The sequence below is a fragment of the Cervus elaphus genome, chromosome 19 (assembly GCF_910594005.1).
Source record: "Cervus elaphus chromosome 19, mCerEla1.1, whole genome shotgun sequence".
NCBI classification, from domain to species: domain Eukaryota; kingdom Metazoa; phylum Chordata; class Mammalia; order Artiodactyla; family Cervidae; genus Cervus; species Cervus elaphus.
Window position 1 is genome coordinate 80,640,701 of NC_057833.1, and position 17,967 is coordinate 80,658,667.

Below are 17,967 nucleotides of genomic sequence, written 5' to 3' on the forward strand. Positions count from 1 at the left end.
CCACAATTGTATATCATTTTGATAAACTTTGTGGGAAAATGCTTGCTTTATCAGTGCTCTTTAATATATTGGTCCATTTCATGCCCCAGATTCTTAAAGTGGTTTCAAAATTGGCACTTATTTATCAATATAGAAAAGATAACACCAAACTACTAAAAAATGTTTATTAACATTTTAATATCTTTCAAGAAGTTTATAAATGCCTGTCAACAATTGCTTATAGCTGACATGCCCTGGTTGATTGACCAAGGGTGGTAGAGATCATGAAGATTTGTGGGTCTCTGGTTTGAGTGTGCCCTGGAGTCACTTTGAAGGCCTATTAAAACATAGATTGCTGAACTCTAACCCAGTGGTTTTGATTCTGTAGGTTTCAGATGGACCTAAGAATTTCTAACAAGTTCCCACGTGGTTCTGATGATATTCCAGGGACTCTGCTTTAAGAACTACTTATTCAGTCTGGTCCCAGCATCACATGGGAGCTTGTTAGAAACGAAGATTCCCAGGTCCCATTCAAGACATGCTGAATCAGAATCTGTATTTTAACACAAACTCCAGATGATATTGCTGTAGTTAGAATCACCTGGGATGTTAAAAAAAAAAATTCTTATGTCCAGACTGCACCCCATAATAGGTAATCAGAACCTCTGGGAATAAGACCCATACATCTGTATTTTTAAATACAGTGATTCCAAGTGTACTCAAGTTTGTAAGCTAAGACTCTGCGTAGGTAAGTTTCAGAACTCTTTTTTCAATGTATAAAACAGAGAAATAAGAAGCTATTTCATGTGGTTAAGTAGGGAAATGGAGGATTGGAGATCCAGAGCCCACTTCTTATCCCTGAAAATTTCCTGAGTTCCTGGGGTACCCTGGATCACTAGATCTAGATCAACTGCCTTATTTTACAGATGGGGATACAGTCCTAAACAGTTAAAGTGACTTACCCAGAATCAGAGCTAATTATTGACAGAGTTACAACTCACACCTCCTGTCCTTAAATTTAGGATTTCCTACAACTTATTCATATAGCTATGAGGCTGAAACTCAGACATAATACTTGGCCTGACCTAATAAATATTGTTTGAATGAGCTTAAATAAACTGAATTTTGGAGAGACTAAGTAGGGTTAGAAAGTTATAGAGAATATAAGTGATATCTTTTCTAGCAAGATATTAAGGGCTGGGTTAACTTTCTTTAGTTTCTGTATTGAGAAGAAGAACATCCCATTTTTGTTTTTATTGTTAGATTTGGAACACTGAGAATTGTATCACAAAGTCACAGAATTTTAGATAAAGAAGTGACTTTGGCAGCTATAGTGAAGTATATCACTTTTACACTGCTTTGAATTATTCCATAGGTCTAGAGGCTCAATTCTTTTTTTTTTTGGTTCTTTTTTTCTTCACTCTGGATAAATTGCACTGCTGCGCTTTCAAGTTCATTGATCCTCTTTTTCCCCTTCCATGTCTAGTCTACTCTGAGTCTCATCCAATAAAAATTTAATTTTAGATAATCTAAAAAAAAAAAAAAAAGAAAGTACTTTGGATATCTTTGAGTTCAACCTGCTCTTACTGATGGGAAATGGACCTTTTGGCCATTTTAAAGTTGTGTGAACAGGTTTGACAAATGCTGTCATGCCTAAATATATAGCAGGAAATATCAATTAACTGGTTAATCATTCTGTTTGGAATAATGTTTGAGCCATGGCATGAGTATATTTAGTGCCATATTCACGAAAGGCATTGTATTATTATACCATGGTTTTAAGTTACAGCATTTGTTTTTATCTTATTTAAAATTTTCATTTATCTAATGGGTTGTTGGCTTTTGGCCAATAATTGGAATGAAGTAAGATTTTGGCACAGTTTGTGAAAATTGCCATGAAATGGAATGAATATTAATTTTTGAGCTAATCATTTAGAGGGGTAGCGCAGCATTGTAGTTAGGGTCCAGAGGCTGGATTGAGAATGCCTCGATTTGAATCCCATGTTCACTACATATTAGCTGAGTGGCTTTTGGGCAAGTACCCTAGTTGTCTTATTTCTAAAATGAGGAGAGTACTGCATGTGATCCTTAAATGAGTTAATATATGACATCTAGTTTTTCAAAGTTAGTTAATATTATTACTGTTAAAAAGTTAAACCCATCAAATTTTAATTAGCCAACTAGTTTGTCATTTTTATTTTCTTTTTTGGTACCCTTTTCATCAGATTACCACTATTTTCATTTTAGTTGCTACTCTTTGACTATGACAAGGTGGAACTGGCCAATATGAATAGACTTTTCTTCCAACCTCATCAAGCAGGATTAAGTAAAGTTCAAGCAGCAGAACATACTTTGAGGTAAATGGAATAGCAGTTGAAGGCAGTGAAATTGGTGAAATCTTCCTGTATGTATTCAGTCACTTAACTTATAAATGGAACTGAATTTTCCTCTATAAAAATGCAGGTTTCACTTATTCATAAAGATGTGGATTGGCAGCCTTTTTCTCTATAAGGCTAGATAGTAAATATTTTAGGCTTTGAGGGCCACATGGTCTTTGTCAAAACTGCTCAGCTATACAGTTGTAGTAGCTGTAGGCAATATAAAAGTGAATGAGCAAAACTGTGCGCCAATAAAACTTTATTTATGGAATCTAAAATTTAAATTTCTTATAATTTTCACATCATGAAATATTGTTCTTCTTTTGATTTTTTTCTTTGCTTGCAGCCATTTAAAAATATAAAAACTACTTTTAGTTTGCAGACCGAACAAAAAAAGGTAGCGAGGTGGTAGTCAGATTTGGCCCAAGGGACCTAGTTTGGCAGCTCTTACTCTTGGATGTTTCTTTATGTTCCTAAACGTTCTTGCACTGAATTGAATAAGAAGCAAAGAAGCTCTTTTGTTAGACTGAACTGTGTAGTTAACAGAGGTGATAAAGGCCTAATTCCCAGCACATAGACTGTGGGAATATTTTTGTAATCCTTCTGATACTCTACATGTTTTGAACTTGGTCCTTGCAGTGGGATGAAAGAGGTAGAAGAGGATTTTGGATTTTCTTTAAATTGCTTGAATTCCATTTCTCTAATATCTGTTAAATGATCTTTAGCTCTTTTTAGTGCTTTTTCTTGCTTTCTTTTACTGTTCTACTTGTAGATTTTATAATCATTCTCTTTTTCCCTCTAGGAACATTAATCCTGATGTTCTTTTTGAAGCACACAATTACAATATAACCACAGTAGAAAACTTTGAACATTTCATGAATAGAATAAGGTAAAATTTTATTTATGAGTATTTTGCACAATGTCCAGCTCACTTTCAGTATTATTAGAAAATCTATCAATTTATTCAATGAGAAGGTTGATATATATTTTATTTTTAAAATAGTTAATATTCTGTGTAATTTTTATATAGTGGGAGCTCAGTAAATAGTATGTATGGTCCATAAAACAATAGTAACAACAAAATAAAATATAAGCCTCACAATGTCTGTTATAATGATATAGCAAGGGGTCCTCCATTATAAGTTCTGTGTTATAGGTTATATTTCTATCTGAATATGGTTTTCTGCAGACATAAACTGTTGAAATTGTATTCAATTAACTTTTATTACATTTACATTTGTAGTGAAACATGAATAAGTGTATAAAAGCTGACAGAGAAATGGTAATTTTTGTGAACACAGTTTATATTTCTTATACCCCTGTACATCTTTACAGTATAAGAAATACTGTAATATGATTGATATCATATTTGTAACAGTGAATACTTAATATATACTGGGTCTTTAATATTAAATTTTATGTTACAATTATACTAAAATATTTACTGAAAGACTAAATGTGTTGATTGAACAAATAAAGTCTAATTAGATTGTGTTTTGTGTCTTGATTTTTTCCCAATAAAATTTATTTTCTTTGTCTAGTAATGGTGGATTAGAAGAAGGAAAACCTGTTGACCTAGTTCTTAGCTGTGTGGATAATTTTGAAGCTCGAATGACAATAAATACAGTGAGTATCTTTTGTGTTCTACTCATGGGTTTAGCTATTTTCTTGTATATTCTGTTAGTATATATTCCACATTCTGAAAGTAGTTCTTCATTTAAGCCCTTTGATATTGTGTTTTATTTATTCTTAATGTGATCTCATCCTATTTTTGAAATTTATTCTAAGGGGACCTGTCTAGCCTTGCTGGTAAGGCATATGTTTCAGTATCCTACTCTGTCTTAGGCCACTAGAGGAAACTATTAGACAGCAGATACTTCTGATGTACAATTTTTTAAATAAATGAATATCTTATAATACTGTCTTATTCTTGGTCAGCCTTGGTTTTAACTTTTGTTACTTTTATAAGTAAATGTATAAATATATATTAATAGCTTACACACATGATTTCTCAAAAATAAAACTGAATTCTTTTTCTTTTGAATTATTGTGTTTTCAACTTTGCAAATAACATTTTGCAGTTTCTTGTTGCTAAAAATTATTTTAGAAAAGTGTTTTACATTAATCTAATAAGAAATCCAGTACACTCTGGTTCAGTTTAATTAGGTATTTATTGACTGCTTACCTGAATGCTATCAGTTACGTTTCTAAGGAGAGTGCCAATTGCTAAGGAATTTCATTATTTACAGTTTTCTTGTTTCTTAAAATTTATTTTTAAAAACTCTTTGTAATTCATTTAGTTAAACTCCAGTTTTTCATGAAAAAACCTTATGGTAAATTACTTTTTTTTTCTAATGTTCTTTCTTATTTTTCACTTATTTCTGTTAAGGCTTGTAATGAGCTTGGACAAACATGGATGGAGTCTGGGGTCAGTGAAAATGCAGTTTCAGGGCATATACAGCTCATAATTCCCGGAGAATCTGCTTGTTTTGCGGTATGCATGATTCATTTTGAGTTATTATTTTTCATTGTTAAGTACTAGCGTTTCTATGGGAAAATATTTATAGTTCAAAGGAAAACCAAACTTTGAATGTGGTGGAATACTACTTGGAACATTGAATACTTCTTTCCCTTTCTTTTGAAATACACATTTTTTTATTCTTTCTCATGTAGTGTGCTCCACCACTTGTAGTTGCTGCAAATATTGATGAGAAGACTCTGAAACGAGAAGGTGTTTGTGCAGCCAGTCTTCCTACTACTATGGGAGTGGTTGCTGGGATCTTGGTACAAAATGTGTTAAAGTGAGTGAAGAATAATTTTTCTGTTTACTTTTGACAAACATTTCAAAATTGGAGTTACCAGCTAAGTATTTGCTTTTTTAAATTTAAAGTACAGATATTTTTAAATTTTATATATGTATAATATATGTATACTTTTAATTTATATATGGTAGTGGTTTAATTCATATATGGTGGTGATGGTTTAGTCACTAAGTCATGTCCAACTCTAGCCCACCAGGCTCCTCTGTCCATGGGATTTCTCAGGCAAGAATACTGAAGCAGGTTGCCATTTCCTTCTCCAGGGGATCTTCCCAACCTAGGGATTGAATCTGGGTCTCCTGCATTGCAGGCAGTCTTCTTTACCGAGTGAACCACCAGGGTAGCCCTTAAATTATAAATAAATAAATCTAATATATTTAATTTAAATACATATTAATTTACACACATCAGCACACACATAATTGTGTGACTTCCTCATTTGGAATAGCTGTTGTTAAATGCTACAGTGGTACTGGTATATTTATTTATGAAGCCTTAACCAACTGAGCACCGAAGAATTGATGCTTTTGAACTGTGGTGTTGGAGAAGACTCTTGAGAGTCCCTTGGGCTGCAAGGAGATCCAACTAGTCCATCTATAGGAGATCAGTCCTGGGTGTTCATTGGAAGGACTGATGCTGAAGCTGAAACTCCAATACTTTGGCCACCTCATGTGAAGAGCTGACTCATTGGAAAAGACCCTGATGCTGGGAGGGATTGGGGGCAGGAGGAGAAGGGGCCGACAGAGGATGAGATGGCTGGTTGGCATCACTGACTCGATGGACATGAGTCTGAGTAAACACCAGGAGTTGGTGATGGACAGGGAGGGCTGGTGTGCTGCGATTCATGGGGCCGCAAAGAGTCGGACACGACTGAGTGACTGAACTGAACTGAACTGAACCGAATGATTTAAATTTGTAGATTTGGCCAAAGGGTGAAGACCTAGACACAGACACACTCGCTTGATTTGATGCTTATTCAGTTCAGTTTGGTCGCTCAGTCGTATCCGACTCTTTGCAGTCCCATGGACTACAGCATGCCAGGCTTTCCTGTCCATCACTAACTCCTGGAGTTTACTCAGACTCTTGTCCATCGCATCGGTGATGCCATCCAACTATCTGATCCTCTGTCATCCCCTTTTCTTCCTGCCTTCAGTCTTTCCCAGCATCAGGGTTTTCCCCATTGAGTTGGTTCTTTGCATCAGGTGGCCAAAGTATTAGAGTTTCAGCTTCAGCATCAGTCCTTCCAAAGAATATTCAGGACTGATTTCCTTGAGGATTGACTGGTTTGATCTTCTTGCAGTCCAAGGGACTCTCAAGAGCTCTCAAGACTCTCAGAGCTCCTGACACCACAGTTCAAAAGCATCAATTCTTTGGCGCTCAGTAGTCCAACTCTCACATCCATAAATGACCACTGGAAAAATCATAGGTTTGACTAGATGGACCTTTCTTGGCAAAGTAACATCTCTGCTTTTTAATATGCTATTTAGGTTGGTCATAGCTTTTCTTCCAAGGAGCAAGCATCTTTTAATTTCATGGCTGCAATCACCATCTGCAGTGATTTTGGAGCCCCCAAAAATAAAGTCTCTCACTGTTTCCATTGTTTCCCCATCTATTTCCCATGAAGTGATGGGACTGGATGCCATGATTGTAGTTTTCTGAATGTTGATTTTTAAGCCAACTTTTTCACTTTCCTCTTTCACTTTCATCAAGAGGCTCTTTAGTTCTTCTTCACTTTCTGCCATTGATGCTTATTATTTATTAATAAAAATAATGTGTGAATATCTACTATCCATAAATAGGTAGATATCCCAGCAACCACACCATCTAAACTATAGCTAAGGACAAAATTTTCTTTCTTCTTTTTTTTTTTTAAGGACAAAGGTTTCTTTGCAGCTAAAATTAATGTCAGAATTTTTGAACAAACTCATACTTCATGAAAAGCAGAACTACTTTAGTTGTTCCTTAACTCAGGCCATTTTTTTTCCTCACTTTTCAGTGTTAATAAGCTTAATTATGTTTCTTCAGCATCCAATATAATAAGAAAAAATTGCTACATGATACAGAGAGGCACTCTAATCTTAGTATCACCTACCAGCAAAGAAATACCAGCATACATAAGAACTCTCAAGGCAACTCGCTGTGACTGTTTCATACAAGACAAATGGTCTGTCAGACTTCAGCAGGTCCTATCTAAACACGACATTTTATTGTATGTTATGAAGAAGGGAGAAAATAATCATTTCTATAAAGTATCTCTTTGTATGTCTGTATCTCTAGATATATCATATCTAGCCAGCTCTCTGTTGATGGACATTTAGGCTACTTACAGGTTTTATTTTTTTGCTATTATTAACAACACTGCAAAAAACATCTTGCCTTATATCTTTGTATACTAGATTTTTGTAGTGTGAATTTTTAGAAGTGTAATTTCTAAGTTTATGCAATACTTATTTTGACAAATATTACTAAATTTCTCCTTCAAAAGGTTTGTACATTTCCATGACAGTGTTGGGAGTTCCTGGTTTGTCCACACCTTTGGTAACATTAGGTATCGTCAAAATTTTATTTTTGAAGTTTACAGCAAGTCATGTATATTCTTTTTCAGCTTATTTTCCTTTATAAGTTATTACAAGATATTGAGTGTAATTCCCTGTGCTATATATTAGGTCCTTGTTTTCCTATTTTGTATATTTAGTGTGTATGTGTTAATCCCATACTCCTAATTTATCTTCCTCCCTTGCTGCTGACCTCCCGTCCCCTTTGATAACCATAAATTTGTTTTCTATGTGTATCTGTTTCTGTTTTATAAATGTTTATTTGTATCAAGTTTTTTAGATTCCACATATAAGTGATACCAGATGATATTGGTCTTTGTCTGGTTTACTTCACTTAGTATGATCATCTCTAGGTCCATCTGTGTTACTGCAAATGGCATTATTTCATTCTTATTTTAATGGCTAAGGAGTATTTCTTTGTATATATACACCACATCTTTATCCATTCGTCTGTCAGTGGACTTTCAGGTTGCTTCCATGTCTTGGCTGTTGTGAATAGTGTGGCTGTGAACATTGGGATCCATGTATCTTTTCAAATGAGTTTTCTGTGGATATATGCCACGAAGTGGGATTCCTGGATCATATGAGAACTCTATTCATAATTTTTTAAAGAACTTCCATACTCTTCTCCTAGTGGCTGCACCAATATACATCACAACCAACAGTGTAGGAAGGTTCCTTTTTCTCCAAATCCTCTTCAGTATTTATTATTTGCAGACCTTTTGATGAAGGCCATTCTGACCAGTGTGAGGTGATACCTAATTGTAGTTTTAATTTGCATTTTTCTAACGATTGACTATATTGAGCATCTTTTTATGTGCCTGTTGGCCATCTGTATGTCTTTTTTGGAGAAAAGTCTGTTAAGGTCTTCTGCCCATTTTTTGATTGAATTGTTTTTTGATATTAAGCTATATGAGCTGTTTGTATATTTTGGAAATTAATCTCTTATTGGTAGCATAGTTTGCGAATATTTTCTCCCAGTTCATAGTTTGCCTCTGTTTTGTTTATGGTTTCCATCCCTGTGCAAAAGTTTAATTAGGTCCAATTTGTTTATTTTTCTTTTCATTTCCATTACTGTAGGAGATGGATCCAAAAAAATGTTGCTACAATTTATGTCAGTGAGTGTTCTGCTTATGTTTCCCTCTAGGAAATATGTAGGTTTTAGATTTAGATCGTTACTCCATTTTGATTTTATTTTTGTATATGATGTCAGTCATCAAACTCTTATCTTTGTCAATTTGATATGTGAAAAAAGGGTATCTCATTTTAATTTCCAGTTGTGCAAAGGCTTGAGCACTTATATTTTTCTGTGAATTGTCTTCTTATATCCTCTGCTCAGTTTTTTTTAAATTAATTTTTTAATTAAAGGATAATTGCTTTATAGAATTTTGTTGTTTTCTGTCAAACCTCAATATGAATCAGCCATAGGTATACATATATTCCCTCCGTTTTGAACCTCCCTCCCATCTCCCTCCCCATCCTACCCCTCTAGGTTGATACAGAGCCCCTGTTTGAATTTCCTGAGACATACAGCAAATTCCCATTGGCTATCTATTTTACATATGGTAATGTAAGTTTCCATGTTACTCTTTCCATACATCTCACCCTCTCCTCCCCTCTCCGCATGTCCGTAAGTCTGTTCTCTATGTCTGTTTCGCCATTGCTGCCCTGCAAATAAATTCTTCAGTACCGTTTTTCTAGATTCCATATATATGCATTAGTATACAGTATTTATCTTTCTCTTTCTGATTTACTTCACTCTGTATATAGGCTGTAGGTTCAACCACCTCGTTAGAATTGACTCAAATGTGTTCCTTTTTATGGCTGAGTAATATTCCATTGCATATATGTACCACAGATTCTTTATCCATTTGTCTGTTGATGGACATCTAGGTTGCTTCCATGTTCTAGCTATTTTAAATAGTGCTGCAGTGATCAATGGGATACATATGTCTTTTTCAGTTTTGGTTTCCTCAGGGTATATGCTTAGGAGTGAGATTGCTGGGCATATGGTGGCTTTATTCCTAGTTTTTTAGGGAATCTCCATACCGTCTTCCATGGTGGCTATGTCAATTTACATTCTCACCTACAATGCAAGAGCATTCCCTTTTCTCCACACCTTCTCCAGCATTTATTGTTTGTAGACTTTTTGATGATGGCCATTCTGACTGGTGTGAGGTGATAGCTTATTGTAGTTCTGATTTGCATTTCTCTAAAAATGAGTGACATTGAGCATCTTTTCATGTGTTTGTTAGCCATCTCTATGTCTTCTTGCGAGAAATGTCTGTTTACGTCTTTTCCCACTTTTTGATTGGGCTGTTTTTTGGTACTGAGTTGTATGAGCTGCTTGTATATTTGGAAATTAATCCTTTGTCCGTTGTTTCATTTGCTACTTTCACCCATTCTGAGGGTTGTCTTTTCACCTTGCTTATAGTTTCCTTTGCTATGCAAAAGCTTTTAAGTTTAATCAGGTCTCACTTGTTTACTTTTGTTTTTATTTCCATTACTCTAGGAGATGGGTCATAGAGGATCTTGCTTTGATTTATGTCATCGAATGTTGTGGCTATGTTTTCCTCTAGAGTTTTATTTTCTGGTCTTACATTTAGGTCTTTAATCCATTTTGAGTTTATCTTTGTATATGGTGTTAGGAAGTGTTCTAATTTCAGTCTTTTACATGTAGCTGTCCAGTTTTCCCAGCACCATTTATTGAAGAGTCTGTCTTTGCCCCATTGTATATTCTTGCCTCCTTTGTCAAAAATAAGGTACCCATAGGTTCATGGGTTTATTTCTGGGCTTTCTATCTTGTTCCATAGGTCTATATTTCTGTTTTTGTGCCAGTATCTTACTGTCTTGATGACTGTAGCTTTGTAGTATAATCTGAGGTCATGAAGGTTGATTCCTCCAGGTCCATTCTTCTTTCTCTAGAATCTTTTGGCTATTCAGGGTCTTTTGTGTTTCAATATGAATTGTGAAATTTTTTGTTCTAGTTCTGTGAAAAATTTTATTGGTAAATTCATATGGATCACATTAAATCTGTAGATTATGTTTGGTAGTATAGTCATTTTCACAATATTGATTCTTCCTACCCAGGAACATGGAAGACTCCCCATCTACTTATGTCATCTTTGATTTCTTACATCAGCATCTTATAATTTTAGGTGTACATCTCTTTTGTTTGGTAAGTTTATTCCTAGATATTTTCTTCTTTTTGTTGCAGTGATAAATGGGATTGATTCCTTAATTGGCTTTTCTAATTTTTTCATTATTAGTATATAGAGATGCAAGTGATTTCTGTGTATTGATTTTGTATCCTGTGACTTTGCTAAATTCACTAATTAGCTCTACTAATTTTCTGATACTACCTTTAGGGTTTTCCATGTATAGTAGCATGTCATCTGCAAACTGAGAGCTTTACTTCTTTTCCGATCCGGATTCCTTTTATTTCTTTTTCTTCTCTGATTGCTATAGCTAGGACTTCTGAAATGATGTTGAATAATAGTGGTGAAAGTGGACACCCTTGTCTTGTTCCTGATCTTAGAGGGAATGCTTTAAGCTTTTCACTATTAAGAATAATGTTTGCTATAGGCGTATCATACATGGCTTTGACTGTGTTGAGGTAGGTTTCTTCTATGCCCATTGTTTGAAGAGTTTTAATCATAAATGGGTGCTGAATTTTGTCAAAGGCATTTTCTGCATCTAAGATTATCATATGGTTTTTATCTTTCAATTGGCTTATGTGGTATATCACATTGATTGATTTGCATATATTGAAGAATCCTTGTATCCCTAGAATAAACCCAACATGACCATGGTGTATGAGCTTTTTAACATGTTGCTGAATTCTGTTTGCTAAAATTTTGTTGAGGATTTTTGCATCTATGTTCATCAGTGATATTGGCCTGTAGTTTTCTTTTTCTTGTGTTGTTTTGTCTATTTTTGGTATCAGGGTGATGGTGGCCTTGTAGAATGAATTTGGAAGTGTTCCTTCCTCTGCAATTTTTTGTAGGAGTTTTAGAAGGATAGGCATTAGCTCTTTTCTGAATGTTTGATAGACTTCTCCTGTGAAACCATCTGGTCCCGGGCTTTTGTTTCTTGGGGGATTCTTGTTCACAGCTTCAGTTTCAGTGCTTGTAATTTGGTTGTTCATAATTTCTATTTTCTTCCTGAATCAGTCTCAGAAGATTGAACTTTTCTAAGAATCTGTCCATTTCTTCCAGGTTATCCATTTTATTGCCATGTTTTTGTTCATAATAGTCTCTTATGATCCTTTGTATTTCTGCATTGTCTGTTGTAACCTCTCCTTTTTCATTTCTAATTTTGTTGATTTGATTCTTCTCTCTTGTTCTTGATAGGTCTGGCTAAAGGCATGTCAATTATGTTTATCTTCTGAAAGAAACATCTTTTAGTTTTATTAATCTTTACTATTGCTTCTTTCATTTCTTTTACATTTATTTCTGCTTGGATCTTTATGACTTCTTTCCTTCTGCTAATTTTCGGGGGGTTCTGTTCTTTTTCCAGTTCTTTCAGATGTAAAGCTAGGCTTTCTATTTGCTGTGTTTCTTGTTTCTCGAGGTAGGAGTGTATTGCTATAAACTTCTCTCTGCACTGCTTTTGCTGCTTCCCATAGTTTTTGAGTTGTCGTGTTTTCACTGTCATTGGTTTCTAGAAATTTTTTGATTTCCCTTTTGATTTCTTCAGTAACCTGTTGGTTGTTAAGAAATGTATTGTTTAATCTCTATGTCTTTGTGTTCTTTTACAGCTTTTTCTTGTATTGATATCTAGTCTCATAGCATTGTGGTCGGAAAAGATGCTTGATACAGTTTCAGTTTTCTTAAATTTACTGAGGTTTGATTTGTGATCCAGGAGGTGGTCTGTCATGGAGAATGTTCCATGTGCAGTTGAGAAGAACATGTATTCTTCTGCATTTGGGTGGAATGCTCTGAAGATATCAGTGAGATCCATCCATCTAATGTATCATTTAAGACTTGTGTTTCCTTATTACTTTTCTGTTTTGATGATCTGTCCATTGGTGTGAGTGGGGTGTTGAACTCTCCTACTATTATTGTGTTACTGTCCACTTCTCCTTTTATGTCTGTAAGTGTTTGTCTTATGTACTGAGGTGCTCCTATGTTGGGTGCATAGATATTTACAATTGTTGTGTCTTCCTCTTGGATTGATCCCTTGATCATTACGTAGTGTCCTTCTTATCTCTTGTAATATTCTTCACTTGAAGGCCTATTTTGTCTGATATGAGGATTGCTACTCCAGCTTTCTTTTGCTTTCTACTTGCATGGAATATATTTTTCTACCTTCTCAGTTTCATTCTATATGTGTTTTTAAGTCCAAAGTGGGTTTCTTGTAGACAGCATATATATGGGTCTTATTTTTGTATCCATTCAGCCAATTTGTGTCTTTCGGTTGGAGCATTTAATCCATTTACATTTAAAGTAATTATTGATTTATATGTTTCTATTGCCATTTTCTTAATTGCTTGGAGTTTGATTTTGTAGATCTTTTTCTCCTCTTGTATTTCTTGACTATGTAAGTCCCTTTAACATTTGTCATAAAGCTGGTTTGGTGGTACTGATTCTCTTAACTTTTGCTTGTCTGAAAAGCTTTTGATTTTTCCATCAATTTTGAATGAGATCCTTGCCGGGTAGAGTAAACTTGGTTGTAGATTTTTCCCTTTCAGTACTTTAAATATAATCCTTCCATTCCCTTCTGGCCTGCAGAGTTTCTGATGAAAGATCAGCTGTTAAAAATATGGGGTTTCCCTTGTATGTAACTTGTTGCTTTTCCCTTGCTGCTTTTAATATTCTTTCTTTGTATTTAATCTTTGTTACTTTGATTAGTGTGTGTCTTGGCGTGTTTCTCCTTGGGTTTATCCTGTATGGAACTCTTTGCCACTTTTGGACTTGATTGACAACTTTGTTTTCCATGTTGGGGGAATTTTCAACTATAATCTCTTCAAAAATCTTCTTAAACCGTTTCCTTTTCTCTTCTTCTTCTGGGACCCCTATAGTTCAGTGTTGGTATGTTTGATATTTTCCCTGAGGTCTCTGAGACTTTTCTCAGTTCTTTGCATTCTTTTTACTTTATTCTTCTCTTCAGAAGTTATTTCCACCATTTTATCTTCCAGCTCAGTGATTTGTTCTTCTGCTTTATTCTGATATTGATTCCTTCTAGAGTATTTTTAATTTCAGTAATTGTGTTATTTGTCTCTGTATGTTTGTTCTTTAATTCTTCTAGGTCTTTGTTAATTGATTCTTAGATTTTCTCCATTCTGTTTTCAAGGTTTTTGATCATCTTTACTATCATTATTCTGAATTCTTTTTCAGGTAATTTGCCTATTTCCTCTTCATTTATTTGGACTTATGTGTTTCTAGCTTCAGCAAAGCGCAGCCGCTGCTCCTTACCTTGGACGAAGGGTATCTTCTCACAGCTGCCCCTCCTGACCTTGAACATGGAGTAGCTCCTCTCAGCCCTCCTGCACCCCACAGCAGCCGCTCCTTGGAGGTGGGGTTGCTCCTCTCCGCCACTGCCCCTGACCTAAGGCCTGTGGTAGGTCTTCTAGGCCGCCGCCCCTGACCTCTGGCGTGGTAGCTCCTCTCGACCACTGCCTTGACCTCGGAGGTGGGGAAGCTCCTCTGGGCCGCCGCTCCTGACCTTGGGTGAGGGGTAGCTCCTCACGGCCACGCTTCTGCGTGGTCCGTCGCAGCCGGCGCGCTTCTGTGCCATCTGTCGCAGCCAGCGCGCTTCTCACTGCAGATGGTGACTGCAGCCATGAAATTAAAAGATGTTTACTCCTTGGAAGGAAAGTTATGACCAACCTAGATAGCATATTAAAAAGCAGAGACATTACTTTGCCAACAAAGGTCCGTCTGGTCAAGGCTATGGTTTTTCCAGTGGTCATGTATAGATGTGAGAGTTGGACTGTGAAGAAAGCTGAGTGCCGAAGAATTGATGCTTTTGAACTGTGGTGTTGGAGAAGACTCTTGAGAGTCCCTTAGACTGCAAGGAGATCCAACCGGTCCATCCTAAGGGAGATCAGTCCTGGGTGTTCATTGGAAGGACTGATGCTGAAGCTGAAACACCAATACTTTGGCCACCTCATGTGAAGGGTTGACTCATTGGAAAAGACCCTGATGCTGGGAGGGATTGGGGGCAGGAGGAGAATGAGACGACAGAGGATGAGATGGCTGGATGGCATCACTGACTCGATGGGCATGAGTCTGAGTAAACTCCAGGAGCTGGTGATGGATAGGGAGGCCTGGCGTGCTGCGATTCATGGGGTCGCAAAGAGTCAGACACGACTGAGCGACTGAACTGAACTGAACTGTTTCTAGCTTGTTCCCTCTTTTGTGCAGTATTTCTCTACCTTTACATTATTATTTAGTTTTAATTTACTGTGTTTGAGGTCTCCTTTTCCCAGGCTTGAAGATTCAATTCTTTCTTCTGTTTGGTTTCTGCCCTTGGTCCAGTGGTTTGTGTAGGCTTCATATGGGGTGAGACTTGTGCTGATTTTTGTGGGTGTGTTTCTTCTGATCAGCAAGGTTGAGTAGGTGGTAATCCTGTCTGCTGACAGTTGGGTTTGTATTTTTGTTTTGTTTGTTGCTTGAATGAGGCATCCTGCACAGGGTGCTACTGGTGGTTAGGTGATACCTGGTCTTATATTCAAGTGGTTTCCTTTGTGTGAGTTCTCACTATTTGATACTCACTAATTTGATACTTAGTTCTCTGGTAGTCTAGGGTCTTGGAGTCAGTGCTCCCACTCCAAAGGCTCAGGGCTTGATCTCTGGTCAGGAACAAAGGTTCCACAAGTGGTTTGTTATGGCAGTATGTGTGAGATTGCAATAAATAGCCAAAAATGAGCAACCAAAGATGAACCCCAGACAAATGGCAGTCACAAAATCAGGCAAATAATAATGAAAACAATGTAATATACACATATGCATATACATCCATAAGCAAAATCAAAACAGTCAAACAGAAATAAAGTACAGTAGATTGACATGGTGAACAGAGCAATCCAAAAGTTATATCTACCAGTTAAGAACAAAACTAACTAAAACACAAACTGGAAAACAAAACTAAAGTAAGGTGCCTAGTGAGGAATAAAGCAATGAAAACAAAACTAGCAAATATGTTCCGAGGAAAGGAAAAAAAGAAACGAAAAAATGAATAGATATGAAAAGTTAAATAGAGCTTTAGAAAGAAGATTTATATACACTAAAGATTAACTGTAAGAGGAATAGAACAGTAGGAAAAGCAAAGAAAGGAATAAATGTAGAAAAAATAATATGTTTTCAAAAGTTAAAAATTAAAATTAGAAAAGAAAAAACGGTAGAGGAAAGGAAGAAAAAAGGAAAACTCCACAGAACTGCAAAAGCCCAATATAGAGGCAGAGGTTTATAACAACAAAAAGTGTGACTGAAAAAAAAAAAAGTCAAAAGCTTAATTAGATTTCATAGTGCCATTAAAATCAACAAGTGCAGCAGAGGTGGGAAGAAAAAAAGAAAAATCCAAAAGAAACTACAGAAGAAGTCAAAACATAAGAATAATAAATGTTTTTCTTGAATCACTTCTGTCAGGGTCCTTTCCCTCACTGGGAGTCACAGTCCACCTCACCCCCCTAGGGTACCTTCCGACGCTGCTGGTCTCTGGACCTGCTGTTGGGGCAGCTCAGATTCTAATCTGGTCTTCTGTGTATTCTTGCCTCCTTTGTCCACAGCTATCAGAATTAGTATGTTTTCTTTTGTGGGAGCTCTCAATGTCCTTTTATATATTCCATAGACACAAAGTCTGCCTAGTTGATCGTGTGGATTTAATCTGCAGTTTGTACAGCTGGTGGGAAGGTTTTGGGTCTTCTTCCTTAGCCATACTGCCCCTGGGTTTCATCTGTGGTTTTACTTCCACCTCTGCATGTGGGTCATCCAGTGGGGTTTGCTTCTGAGCCTGGAGGACTTGGGTCTGCCTCAGTGAGGGCCAGTTGTGGAGGTGGTGCAGCTGCTTGGGTCACAGGGTTTCTGGCAGCACTAGGTACTCAGAGGGGTTGGCGGCTGGGGCAGCAGGGAATATAGTGCTTTAGAAGGGTATGGACACCAGTAATGGCCAGTACACTCCAGTATTCTTGCCTGGGGAATGCCCCCCTGACAGAGAAGTCTGGCAGGCCACAGTCCACAAGGTCACAACGAATTGGACACAATGGGAAGCAACCCCACGTGCATAGATGGGAAGACTTTTTTTTTTTTTTATGTGGCAGCTCTCCCTCAATGAAGGTTGAGCGTGAAGGTGGCACAGCTGCTTGGGTCGCTGGGTCCCTGGCAGTGCCAAGTCTGCAGGGACACGGACTACCTCGGCCGCAGGAGTTATGGCCCTATCAGAGTCTTTTTTTGAGCCTCTGGTAGCTGGCAATTAGAAGCCTCTTTGGCTAGTCTTTCTCCATAGCTCCACCTGTTCAGACCCTTAGAAGGCTCCCTTTTGAGGTTTTTCTTTATTGTTCAGCATGTCAGGCACATAGAAGGCCCCCCCCTGGCTGGGGTCCTACTCTGTAGATTAGCTTGTCAGGCAGTTAAACAGGCACCCTGGGTGGGGTCCTACTCTGTAGTTCCACGCATCAGGCACTTGAAGGAGTGCCCTGGGTGGGGTCCTGGTCTGTAGTTGGGTGTGTCAGGTGCTTGATAGGCCATTCTCTCTGTTGTTCAGCTGCTCATGTTGGCATGTGTGGAGAGAGAGTCTGTGGTGATGGCTACACCCACTTGTTTGACTTAGCAGTATTGACTTGCTTCCATGGCTGCCTGGCTTTCCTCCACCATCATTTCCCACCACAGTCTCCTCCCTCACATCCCCTTGGTCCATCTCTCTGCAGTGAACAACAGCCCTCACCTGGGGATTGCTCCACAATCCCTAAGCTCCAGCTCCCAGCTGCTGCACCTTCTAGGGGACCTGCTTCCCTGTCTGGGGTACATATGGCTGTGGCAAGGACTTCTGATTCTCATTGCATTTAGGTTGCCACAGATCAGCTGTTTCACTCTGAGCCTTAAATATTTCTCCTCTGACTCAGAAAATTGCCCTGATGTGGAGATCAGAACCCTGCTTCAGTTCCCCCACCCTCCGAGGGCAGGTCCAGTCCTAGTACCACTCCTGTTTTCCCCCCTATTTCCTTCATCCTGCCAAGTTTTGCATGGTTCTGTATATTCTTTTCTGCTGGTCTGGTACTCCTGTCTGCTCTCAGCT

At 37.3% G+C, this 17,967-nt stretch overlaps 1 protein-coding gene across 1 annotated transcript in view; it reads left to right on the forward strand.

Annotated features, from left to right (window-relative positions):
• UBA5 (ubiquitin like modifier activating enzyme 5) overlaps window positions 1-17,967 on the forward strand; it is a 31,111-nt gene that overhangs the window by 7,349 nt on the left and 5,795 nt on the right. Inside the window, exons 4-8 of the mRNA XM_043873585.1 lie at window positions 2,227-2,336; window positions 3,160-3,246; window positions 3,899-3,983; window positions 4,747-4,851; window positions 5,031-5,158. Coding sequence (XP_043729520.1) covers window positions 2,227-2,336; window positions 3,160-3,246; window positions 3,899-3,983; window positions 4,747-4,851; window positions 5,031-5,158 — 515 coding nt within the window. The remainder of the gene's footprint in view (window positions 1-2,226; window positions 2,337-3,159; window positions 3,247-3,898; window positions 3,984-4,746; window positions 4,852-5,030; window positions 5,159-17,967) is intronic.